Source organism: Camelus ferus, chromosome 1, assembly GCF_009834535.1.
Source record: "Camelus ferus isolate YT-003-E chromosome 1, BCGSAC_Cfer_1.0, whole genome shotgun sequence".
Taxonomy (NCBI): domain Eukaryota; kingdom Metazoa; phylum Chordata; class Mammalia; order Artiodactyla; family Camelidae; genus Camelus; species Camelus ferus.
In genome coordinates, this window is record NC_045696.1 from 95,286,174 (window position 1) to 95,298,997 (window position 12,824).

The 12,824-nt window shown below is 37.1% G+C and overlaps 1 protein-coding gene across 20 annotated transcripts in view; it reads right to left on the reverse strand.

Annotated features, from left to right (window-relative positions):
- The window catches only part of MBNL1 (muscleblind like splicing regulator 1), a 190,429-nt gene that overhangs the window by 93,740 nt on the left and 83,865 nt on the right, over positions 1-12,824 (reverse strand). Inside the window, exons 2-3 of one of the 20 annotated variants that reach the window (XM_032486165.1) lie at positions 12,546-12,665; positions 8,991-9,555 (exon numbers count right to left, since the gene is read on the reverse strand). The exons of 18 other annotated variants lie outside the window; for them this stretch is intronic. Coding sequence is in view for 1 of the 2 variants with exons in the window: in XM_014553575.2 (XP_014409061.1) it covers positions 12,546-12,551 (6 nt within the window). In the remaining variant the exon portion in view is untranslated. The remainder of the gene's footprint in view (positions 1-8,990; positions 9,556-12,545; positions 12,666-12,824) is intronic. One more of the 20 variants, XM_014553575.2, reaches the window with a different exon arrangement.

Sequence of the window (12,824 nt, forward strand, 5' to 3'; positions counted from 1 at the left end):
AGTATGAACTACCTTTTTGCTTATCTGTGTTTTCCCCTCTACTCATTCTCAAAAGCTCTTTAAATGCAGGTATGGTAATTCAACCTGCATAGTCAATATCTTATAATCTAAAATGTTCTCAATTGTACTGTAACAACTGGCTGTTACCACAAAAGAAAATGAGGAATTTCACCCAATTTCTTTCAATGAATTCTTTGCAGGGACTTAAAATAAGTACTGTTTTCTAAAAATAATAAACAGGAAGAAGAATGTGCTATCACTAAGTTTAGCCATTTATCCATCCATTCACTCTTTTATTTTCACCAACACACTCATTTATTCAATTAATACACATTGGCTTTATCCAGCTACTTGAGTAAATAATGTATTTTGTTGATACAGCAAATTCTGTATTCTCCAGTGTTTGTTAAAAATATATTTTCTCCTTAAGGGCAGGTGTTTGTTTTCCGTACCTTATCTTTCTTACTATTTTATTCACTTTCTCTTTTGTAAAGTTATTTTGGACAACAGTAATAAGTCTCAGAACTATAGAAGAAATTTTAACAATGATCTTGACTTTTCCAATGTATGTCTTAGCTTGAAGGAAAAGACAAGTTTGGACTCTTTTTCCTCCCACCCCACAATTCTTCTAAATAGATTAAAATCTGTACTACCAATTATATTATACAAACAATAATTATACTCCCAATTCTAGTGTTCCTGAGAGCAATATACAAGTGTGTCATTTGTGGGCAAGATTCAGGAAAAGCTTTACTACTCACAGCATACTTTTAAACTTGCATCTATACTGCTTTTCAGATACATGAATTATTTCCCAAACAAGATGAAGGCAAGCTGACAAAAGGTGCTGTGCTATGCGTTACCCCATCAGAGCTCATTGGTCCAGGAGGCAACGTGGTGGGTACGCTTCCAAGGACACATGATACACACAAGGTAAAGGGGGGATTAAACGGGGACCTGTCATGAGGAACGAAGAAACTGAGTCAGAGTCCAGTGTTTTGTCCTCAGTCTTACATGATTTGTCGTCGTCTTTGTTGTAAAGCTCCTGACTTCCATTAAAAATTCCAAAAACGTACAAACTCTGAAGCAGAAACTGACCTGGCTCCATAAGAACTGGTATGTTTGAGTTACAGGGAGAAAATGGTCTATTTGAAGACTTAAACGTGAAATTTACATTTAAAATATCTTTGGAATGGAAATTTATAACAAAAGATAATTAAAGGATAATTTTAACTCAATTTGAGGTCCTGTTATTTAAAGTGTCAACTGAATTAGTATTTTTTAAATAATGAATTTTTATTTTTCAGTATGTTCATCCCCATAAAGGTATTATAAAATAATTTTGGTTCTAAATGAACCTGAAGTCAAACTTTCCTCTGAGCAGAGATGTCCTTTTTAAAGGGGTCTATTTCTATGGAGCAATCTTAATGCAGTACAGTTATGTATTCCTTTGTTATGCGAGAGTTCATTAAATGTTTACAAATATGTCAACATAGTTCCCGAACTGTAATTACATCACAGAAAGTACCAGCTCAATCCCTCGACCGTGGACTTTGAAAACACAGTATAGGTCACTTATTTTCTAAAATTAAGGTGATTTTGTTTAGGGATTTGGTGTGGGGCCCAAGACAGAGTCTGTCACCACAAACTTTGTGAGAATTAGGTCCTGAGAAGTTTCTAATCCAGGGTCAGGAATCACTAAAACAGTTTCTAAAACTTTTGTTATTTTAATGTTTTTAATTGGAGGTCCTCTGTACTTTCCTCTAGGGCAATCTTCACTTTGTGTTGTAGATGGACAAGTGTGGCTTTCAATAGCCTAGGCAAACTTGTAACACAAAACTGCAGCACTGTATTTTCCTAACTTCAGAACAGTAATACAAAGTCTAGTAGGAAAACTGAAATGGGAATTACCCCAGGAAAACATATCAGCATCATTCTGAGGGTCATCAGGTTTATTCCATAAAACAATCTCTTGCATTAATCCCTGTAAAAAAAAACTCTTATTGGAAAAATGATGGAACGATAAGGAGAAAATCAAGAAGGAAGGAAAATAAAGAAACTTAAAAAAAAAATCTAGCCTATTTATGTGAAATGAATTTTTTAAAAATAAGGAAACAATGGTTTAAATCACTACTGCTAAAAAAATTTCTGGCTGTAAGACACTGAAATGCAGAGCTGATGCGGATACATTTGAGAACAATTCTCTTTAAGTTTTCCAACGACCCAACTTCAGATTAGTTTTGCTTTAAGTGCAGCTCCCTCTCCTCAGTCATTCATGAGCTTTTGTAAATTTGGTACCCCTCCTCCCACATGAATTTGGCCTCTGGCATTTGACCTCTTGGCCAGGAAACTCTCCTGACTTTGTTTTACCTTTTTCTCACACTGTCAGTTTCCATCAGCCCTATCTCGTAAAACAGCAGGCTAAATAACCACTTCTGTTAGAAACAAGTCACAAAACAAAAAGAATAATAATAACAACAGCTATTGAGTACCTAGCACATGCCAGGCACTGTTCTAAGTGGTTTAAGTTTATTAACTTGTTTAATTTTCAAAATAACCTTATAGCTCTATTATTATCTCCAATGGAAAGATTAGATATCTGAAGTTCAGAGAAGTCAATAAGTTATCCAAGGAAACACACGTAGTTAAGTTAGTGGTGGAGCTGGGGTTTGAGCCCCTGATCTGTCTCCAGAGCCAACGCTCTTAACCGCCAAGCTATGCCAGCATATTTACAATTCTACTCAGAAATAATGCGAGGATTTCTGCAAATTATGTCCAACATATTATACACACATATACATACATACGTACATACATAGTGTTTTAACTACACAGCCGTCCACCTAAATAAATAAAAACTGTTTTTAAAATACGTCTTTGGCTTGTTCCATGCAGCAAATTTCTTTTTCTTTTTTTCCATTACAATATTCTTTTAAAAATTCACACAGCAAAGGCCAACTGGCAGACAGGAAATCAAGAGTGATGACTGGTGACTATTACCAAGCACCACTCAGTTTATTTACATGTTCTCTCTTAGTGTTGACACTTTTTTATTTCTGACGACAAAATTCTCCTCAGAAAGAGATCCCATTAATTGTATTTGTACCACTGCCTCTCATGTTATTAAAAGGGTAAAACAGAACAGATTAAATTGCCAAGAACACATCTGGGGCAAAGGCTGGGAGGAGAAAACTGGTACCCAGGTACCCAAGTTGTTTCCTGTATAAGGGATTTTATGAAGAGTTTAACTTTCATTAGTTATTACATACAGCTTCAACAATACCTCAAACTCACTACCTAATTAAAACTCACATGATGAGTTGCCAAAATAAACTAAAAGCAGCCATTAGAAAATGAAAAACGGGAAAAAAAATACTGCCAGGGTGCTTCCTCACGCAAATAGCATGCTAGACCCACGTATAATTCAGGGATGCACAGCCATGAAAGAAAATAATTGCAGAGAATTATAGAGAGTTAACATCTTGTAATTTCTGTTCTAGTGTAAACCTTTTCTGTTATAAGCAAAAGTGTGTGTGTGTGTGTGTGTGTGTGTGTGTGTGTGTGTGTGTGTGCTGCCATCTCTACGGACGTCTGTGTACACACAGAGAGTCTGGGAAGAGAGGGAGAGCACAAGGGAGAGGGCACATTTGAAAGTAAAAGCACGGAAGGACCCTACTTTCTACAACATAAGGTACCTGTGTTAGTGATGATGTTTGCATGTCCAGACTCAATTTTTTGTGTATCTTCACGTAAATGTGTGTTTCTCAAAGCAAATTTTTAAAAATGTATAATAACTTAGCCCCTGATTTAAGAGCTTGTTCTTGAGATACCCTGCAAAGTTCCACAGCGTCTTACTATTATAGAAGCCCTATTGTGACATATGGTTTTTTTCAAGTTAAGGAGACACAAATGTTCATGGAAACATTTGGTTTGACTTCACTCTCAGCTGAAGTTTTCTAAACAACCATCCTTCAGGTCGGTGCCAGCACATGCTCCCCCTGGTGTGAATGCAGGAAGCGGATGTGTCTGGTCTACACATACCAGGCCAAAGAATGGGCACACCTGTTTGGTTTATGCAAAAACACCTTTATGGAAACTTAAGTATCAACATAAATTGTTAGGTTTAACACTAAGCAGAGTTAATTTTCTTTTTAATATGTTTTATGTTTTTAATTAACAGACTTTGATTGAAAGATGCTTTCAATCCCTTTATTCTGGAGAACTCACATCAAAAGAGAAGTAAAATTTACAATCAGAAAAAAACCCAAAGTTTTAGCAATCATTCCCCACAAATATTTCAGCTTTTAGAATTATACTCTGACTTCCTACGTCATCTGCATAAGCTCTTTATTTTATTCATATATTACAAATTACAATGTCACAATATATTTTAAAGCATATTTTGATAACTTCTTTATATGAAGGTATATACATCAATGAAATATTTATAGTTATATTTTTCAAGTCTCTGGCACCAAAATTGAGTTTTTAATGCCAGAAATATCATTTTTAACTGTATGAAAAATGAATGTAAATCGATTCCAATAGCTTTTAATTTCTGAATATGTCCTCTGCTTGAAGTTTTATAAACAAGTTGGAATACTTTATTCTTACATTCATTAACCAGGCTACATTGACCCTGTTCAATTCTGCAAGGTTCCCTAAACCAGTCATCACAAAGATTATACACGTTTAGCTTCCTGGCCACTCTGAGGATCTGTTTTACCCCTTCTCTGTCCCTGAGGGAGCCCCAGGGCAACCCACGCTCCCTGCACTGCAGCCTGGCTTTCCAGTCCCTTTGGAGGCCATGATATCCTTAGATGAGTTCTTCTGTCCCATTTCCAGAACTTATATTCTTTTCTTTAATTATCAAACATGCATTGAGTATCCACTGTTTTCAAGACCCTGTGTGAGGCACTGCAAATAAATACAATAAACAACCCGACCTAAAGGAGTTGAGAATCTAGTAAAGGAGGCTAGACGCTTAAGCAGCAAGAATTCAAGGAGTCCCTGCTCTGACTGGTGTTCCAGGCTAACCTCTGACACTCAACTCAGCCCCAGTTAACTCTCTGTCTCCAAGATGTAAGCCCCAGCTTCTGGTTTGGACCTGCTTCAAAAGAGGAAGAATACAAGAATGGTAACACTACCCACCATCTGCCAGGACTGTTCCCACCAACCGGTCACCATGATGCCAGGCACTGACATAGCCCAATTAAGAACAGTTCAACCAACTTCCCGATGGTAAAACCACCCTATACTTTGGTCAGTTCTGACCTTTGATTAATTTTTCCCCCTTCCTCCACTGGCCTGTCACTGAGGTAAAATGGCTTTGACAGGGAAAGCACATAGATTCTTAGAGAACAGAAGACCACCTAATCACCAAGATCCTATCCATCTCTAAAACTCTACGGGTTTCTGACAGTCACAGACCATGAATTTCACTCTGTGAACATACTATATTTTAAAAGAAACGTGTACATCTCAATCAATTGTTAAAAGCCATTTATTGGAGGAGCTTGTTAATGTACACCATTTACTGCCCATAATAACCCAGTATCTTAGGTACTATTATCAGCTTCCTACATAGATAAAGAACTGCAGAGGCGTTCATGTAACGTGCCTAAGGTCAGTTAGCAAGCAGTGGAGCTAGAATTCCAATTTTTGGAAGCCTTACTACTAGAGCTTTCCCTGGAGTACTAAAGTATGCTACTTTTGCTGTCAGCATACATGACATCATGATTTATTCATCATAAAAGATACAGTTAGTGATAAGAGGCAGTGTCAGAATTCAGAGAAAGTCTGAGTTTTTACTTTGTGGTTCCTGTTGCTGCTGCTGCTGCTTTGTGGAAAGCATGTATGTGTGTACGTGCTCTTGTTTTGTTTAGCGTTCCAATCAGACAGACTTGGGTCTGAATTCTGACTCGATCACTTCCTACCTGTGTGACTTTGAGAAACTTACATAATAGCCACATCAACAATTTACTGGCTGTTTTCTATACGCTAGCCACCGCTAAGGGCTTGGCACACCTGGTCTCATTAAATCAAATTAAATTACATCTTCATAAGAAGACAAGGAGATACTATTACTCCTCTTTCAGAGTGAGTGGGACAATAACTGAGAGAGTGTAGTAGGTAACCTTTCCAAGGTCAGAGAGCCAGTGATGAACGGCCCAGACCGAGTTGGGAGGTTTAGGTGGGAGCACCTTGATGACACCAGGTTATGTAAAGGGGTAGGACTGAATTTGGGAACTAGCATTTGCTGCCGGAACTTACAAATAGCAGGAACTCTGTGTACAAACACTGGGGCCGTATATCCTGGGTTGGAATCTCTGGCTCCAGCTGTGATACCTTGGGCAGGTGATTCCACTTCTTTTGGCCTCAGTCTCCTCATTTGTAAAGGTAAAATAATACCACTACATACCTCCAGCTGTTTTTGCGAAGAACAAATGAGATAATTATTTGTAATGGCACTGGAGGTAGCAGGTAATCAATAGATTACAATTAACGAGAGACACCGTCTTAATTTTGAGTAATTCTAATTCAGCAAGCTTTAACTTCCATACAACAGAATGAATAACATACAGGAATGTTTCATTTTTGAAGTGTAACACTCTCCTAAAGGAGCAAAAAGGTCAGCATCTCGGATCACCCCTAGACCTGTCCTCTCTTTGAGTTGCTCCAACCAAGTGCGGCTCTGCTTTTTTCTTTCTTCCTACATGGGGATGTCTAATGAGGCTGGGAACTGTGATTTATTTGTTATAACAAAGGAAATATATCATAAAAGGCTTACATTTGACACTTTCCAATGTCTATTACAAGTATTCTGCTCACAGCCCCCTAGTCTGAACAGCTCTCGTATGTACTGCAACTTTAATAAACAGCAGCACATGGAGATAAGTGCACTGGGTTAGAATTCAGTGACTTGGATTCTAGTCTTGGTCCTGGGCTTAAGAAATTGTGACTTATCGATCAGGTCTCCTGTTTCCTCACCTGTGAAAAAGTCATTCTACTATTTACTCATTATTTAATATTATTTGTTATTTATTCTATTCAGCTAGTTGCTAAGGTCTTTATGGTAGCGCTGTTTTATGATATCGTGTACCTCTTCTGCACAGCCTAAAAAAAAACAAAATCACTGAACTCTAAATATTACTGTCCTGTTCTGCTTAACATGAAGTTACTTTGCCCATAAAACATTAAATTCAACAAAACCCACTAATTCATTATATTCCATGACAAATATTTTTAAAGTAATTTTAGAGTGTAAGATAAATTTCTAAATGTCCATAATAAGTTCAATCTATCACTCTATCTTAATATTGATTTAAATCATTTAAAAATATTATATATAAACATATATGTTCTGTTTCATTTCTTATTCCCTGGGGAATATGAGAACTCAAGCTAAATATTAAAGGGAAAATGCAATCTACAAACCAACTTGAGAATAATGCAAACTCCTAGCTTGAGACTGTGCCATACAACTTTTAAAATTGTAAACTAGTTATAAATGTTAAGAATCAAGGCATTAAAATTTGCCTTTTCTGTTTTTACATATGAAATCAATTACTCAATTTAGTGCACTAGAAAGACTGCAAAACATTCCATTTACTTATGCTTTGAGGACTAGACAGAATAAAACTTGGGTATTTTCAAGCGCAAATAAAATATTTTGTCAAACATCTTTTAGTTTTAAAAATAAGTATGCTAAATGAGCACTATCAAAGATGAATTTTATTTTTCATTTTGTACAGCTCTTAGTTGACGTTCTTCTTTTTCATTTTTCAAACCTGTTACAGTCTTGGTTATTGAGAGAGAGCTCCAACGTGACAGTAAGCTAACAGCCTTGGCTCCAACGCTACGGAACCGATTAAGAGATTAAGTCCATTCTGAAAAGAAAACAAGGGAGGAATAAAGAAGACCTGAATTGATAGTAAGGCCGCCAAAGATCTCGTTTTAGAAGAGGTGTCTTAGTATCACTTCGCGGAATCATGTCTATGAATGGAGGCAGAGTAAAGAATAAAGGTTATAAGTAACGGTTGCCGCAAAAGCCGTAAGGCTGAAGAGATGATTTGTGTCGTTCACTCCAAGGTGCTCCTGCCTTCTCTCTCCCACACCTCACACACACACACGCCAACACCCCACATCTATCCTTCATCCAGGATTTTACACCCAAATGGAGTCATTTTTTATCCCCAAGAAATAGGGGCAGGGGAATAATCCCCTTTTAAAAAAAAACCCTGAAAATAAAGCCCTAAAAAAAGAGACTGCTATATGTGGAATGCTACGCGGTAATTTCTGACACAGAACAACAATGTAGCCCAGCACAACCAGGATCTGAGCTGCTCTTCCCACTCCCTCTTAATTAATTACGGACTCAGGAATGTGAGTTTGAAGAATTTGAGCATAAAATCATTTCAGTGTTTCTGGCTGGAAACATTAATGGAGAGGCAAATAAAATACAGGTATTCTGGCAGGAGAGGTATAGTCCAGTGGTACAGTACATGCTTAGCATGCATGAGGTCCTGGGTTCAATCCCCGGTACCTCTACTAAAAATAAATAAATAAATAAATAAACCTAATTACCCCCAAATTAATTAACTAAATTTTAATTAATTAAAATACAGGCATTTGGAAAATTAAGTAATTTCTTTTATCTTTAACTGCTTTAATTCTCAACAAGATTCTTCTTACAAGATACACAGAGCAAAAAGATGCTTCACGAATTCCAATTCAAAGGGTGGGAAAAAATATTTTAAAAAATCTATTCAGTGCCAAGGTTAATCTAAATAAAATCAAATAGAAATGTGAATGGCACACCAAATTCCTAAAAGAAGCATTTTAATAGGCAGTTCCTCAATCTAAGGCTCAGGTTTGGCTGTACCATCACAGCTGCCCAAGGACACTCTAGCCACTGAGTCTACATTCAGTTAATGGCTTTAGGCTTTTTTAGCTTCTAGAACAGCTTCCTAGAGAAATCAGAATCTTACCTTCACATATCTTCTGGAGAGGTTTCTTGGTGCTTTGAAAACTCCTGAGGTCTATGTCAAACGGCCATTCTCTTGCTCCCAGGGTCTTAGGGGCTTGGAGAAATCCCAACACCTGCTGCTACCACTGAGTGTCGAGGCCAGGAGAGCTTCAGGGTTTTGACAGCAGGATCACTGAGCCACAGCCAAAGCTTGGTAAGCCTTAACAACTGAAAGCAAGTGTAGAAGGCAACGTGGTACCCAGCACAGGGCTCAATCGTAGCAGCAGGGGGAGGAATGTTCCCGCCCTCACAAGGGTTTAGAGGCAGCCATCAGGGAACTCAAGGGTCTGTCAATGGACAGGGCTGAGGAAGTGGAGACATGACCACAGAGCACAAGACCCTAAGGGAACGAGGGAATGGGTACAACTAGCACAGAGCTCAGGTAGCGCTTGAAAAGAATCACCAAAATTCCCCGCCAGAACACAAGAAGCAATGGCGAAATGCAACAAAATACATGGAGATAGGCCATTCTAGCATCCCATAAGAAAGCCAAAAACACCGTTGAGGGGGCATATGGAGCTCTAGTTCTAGAAAGAAAAGTAGAGGAAGACATATTATAGTACGCCTACTGGATTTGAGGTTAAAAATCTATTAAGTAGCATAAAATTCCTAAGTCCCATCATTATGACATTTATATTAGGATAAGGAAATTTACAAATACAAAAAGTCACCGGTGATGATCCACAAGGCAACAGAGATTAAAAGGCAAAGTTGTCCACTATGGGAGGAGAAAATGAACAGACAGAGAAAAGGTTAAACTATGCTGATTTTTAAATGAAGAAATAATTAAAATTGCTTTTTAAATACAAGAAATGTTTTATCAAATACATCACTTCCTACTAAGATCAGATGACACAGACTGAAGGAATTCAGTAAGAAAAGAAGAATATGAAAAGAAGTAAATGGACAAAGTGTGTTCAGAGATGAGCAGAGGGAGGAATGGAAAAAAGAAAAGAGAAGAAAAGAGGAGAGAGAAAGGAAAAGAGGATTAACTTAGTAGGTTTCTATGCCCTGTCAGATAGCTACTCACTAAGATTCTCCTAAACCTGGACTCCATCCTGCACTCCTTTCCATGGTTATGCTTACAGCTTGTTAACCACTATTCACAGCTCTTCACCAGCTCACAAGCCCTCGGGAACACGTCCTGAGAAGCCGAGTACTAAACATTAAACAACTATAAGAGACAGACCCTAAGATAATTTTGCTTTAATGAGCTGCATAAAATCAAGCCAGAGACTAAATATAAACTCTGACAGAAATTTAATAATCCCTAATGTGTATCAAAATAAAAATGCTCATTTAGGAACTGTCACTTTTGTAATACTGGAAGCAAATTAATCATGTGTAGTATTTTATACTTGTTTTAGAATGAAATGAAATGAAACTCTACTGTCTAATAGCAGTTCTGTATGTGTAATGCTTGACTTCAGATATTTATTTATTTATATATATATATATATATGTACTTAAATCCAAATTAACTAGAAGAGTAATAATAATCTATTTTACTTAGTGTCAAATAGCTCAAATAATCTGTGTTGGGAAAGGCTGACTTCTATCCTTCACCTCATATATATGTGGTTATTTTACATTATATACATACATATTATGTTAATAACATGTATAATGAAAGTAGTTCTGGCTTGGACAACTCAGTAAGTCACCAAGGGTCAGACATTTTTATAAAATAAAATAACTCATACTACAAAATAATAAGTACTGTCTAGGCAGCCAGTATTTTAATATTGAAAAGTGAGGTTTTATAAGTGAAGAGGAAGACGAATCTGAATTTCCCTTTAAAAATACTTCCATTGTATAAACTGCCTAAGTGTAGATGTTGGTTTGAACCAAAACTTAATTTTTTTAAACATCATCGTATCAGTATGATCAGTTTCAGTAAGACTGAGTGAGCACCATGTTCTATAGAAGCCAAATGGAAACTGACCTTTTTTTTTTTAATGTAGTTAAGTCTGACTTTAAATTAGATGTAAAAAATCAACTATAGTTTGCCTTTCTGACTTATATTCATAATCCCACTCATGAAAATCTGTTTCAACAATCTAAACAACAAAAACTAAAACAAACAAAAAATGTGGACGAGAAGATAAGGAACTGAATAAATGCTGCCAGTGTGAAATGGTGGAGGTCCATTCAATTATAAAGTTCTTCAGATTGTATGGCATGTCAGAATTATACTCAGTGAAGATAGAAAAATCAGTACTGGTTTTTTAAAAATAAACATTATATTGCTACTGAAGTATCTTACTAAAGTAATAAAATTAGATAATCTGAACTGGTGCTTCCCTGTTGTTAAGAATCAGAATGGGAGAAATTTTTGACAAAGGTGCTCACAACAGTATCCCTGCATCTAGTCCTCCTGGCAACATAGTATGTGTTCAGTATATATTAACTGGCTGAATGGTGGTGCCACATGTGAGAAGGAACTTCTCAAGAAGCATGGAGGGGTAGGTGGGAGGAGGGGTCATGGTCAAATAGTTTTTTAAAAATTAAAATTGAATAGGTGTCTTCCTACATGACTTGTCAGAGCCTTTATTATTGTTCTGTAAATTCCTAAACTCGATTGTCAACCTTTCTTATGGAACCCCTATTACTCATAAATTAATTATTGTAGAAAAATTTGGTCTACACTTCTACGGACAACTTGGTATTTCTGTACCTTCCAATCTTTTAACAGAAGACACAGATAAACAATTGATAGGCACATATTCATATCTGTTATAAATTATAAGGTGGAAGAGATATGTATGTATTTCAATTCTCACTGCAGGCTTATCAAAAATGGCCTCTGCTTTCGGGAACAGAAATTTTAGAGTGAGAAGACCCGGGGCAGCTCGTTCAAATTACTCATTTTACCAATAAAGAAACTTGCTCAAGGAAACTACCTTGTATTGGTAGATAAATATATCAGCAATGAAGTTTCTTTATTGCTAATGCCAAAGATTCATCCTGGGTAACTATCTGACTAATGTAATCAGTATCTTTCCAATTTGCTTACATAATTATCTTGAATTGAAAAGAATCCTCCTGGCAAGAATTATGTGTATTAAATAATCTCTTAACTTAAAACTCTATTGTGGTAAGAAAAGGAAGGGCTGATTTGGAATTGAAAGGAAAAATACCTGCTTTCGTACACTAGAAGGTCATTTTTTTTTTTTTAATCACTGTGGGTGAAGTGAAAAACAAGAGTGAAGATTAAATAGTGCCTGAGAAATTACATGGGAAATTGTGCTCCATATTCTTGGGTATCCAACAAACTTCAGGATTAGTATCTTCAAGTAGTAAAGCTGGGACTAAATATGAGCTGTATTTATGGAACATCTGCGGGATCCCGGATCAGGTCGCTAGTGTTAAAACCGTGATTCCTCTCTAAAACGACGTTCTGGCATTCAGATTATCGAACACCATCTTCCCATGGACGCCATCTCGGCCCCTGAGAGAGTGGCCTGCCCGAAAGGTATCTCAGTAAACTGGCTCCCCATTTGCCTTATTCACTCACCAGCATCCATTAGCCAACTCCATGCTTTATCTTCAATAGAAAAGTTACGGCTTCTTCTTGCCATGGTGCCATGAAAAGGATCCAGAAGGTTCCCCTTAAACAACATTTCCTGAGTGACTGCTGCAGCACCGAGAGTAAAGGATATGCCAGGTCAGCCACTTTTCCTTCCCAGCAATATTAGCAGCAGCAGCAGCGGCAGAAGCTGGAGCAGACCGTTTAGACCCAACTCCTTGCAGGATGCTAGCCAAAGCACTCGTTTACTCTACACCTAGACAGAGT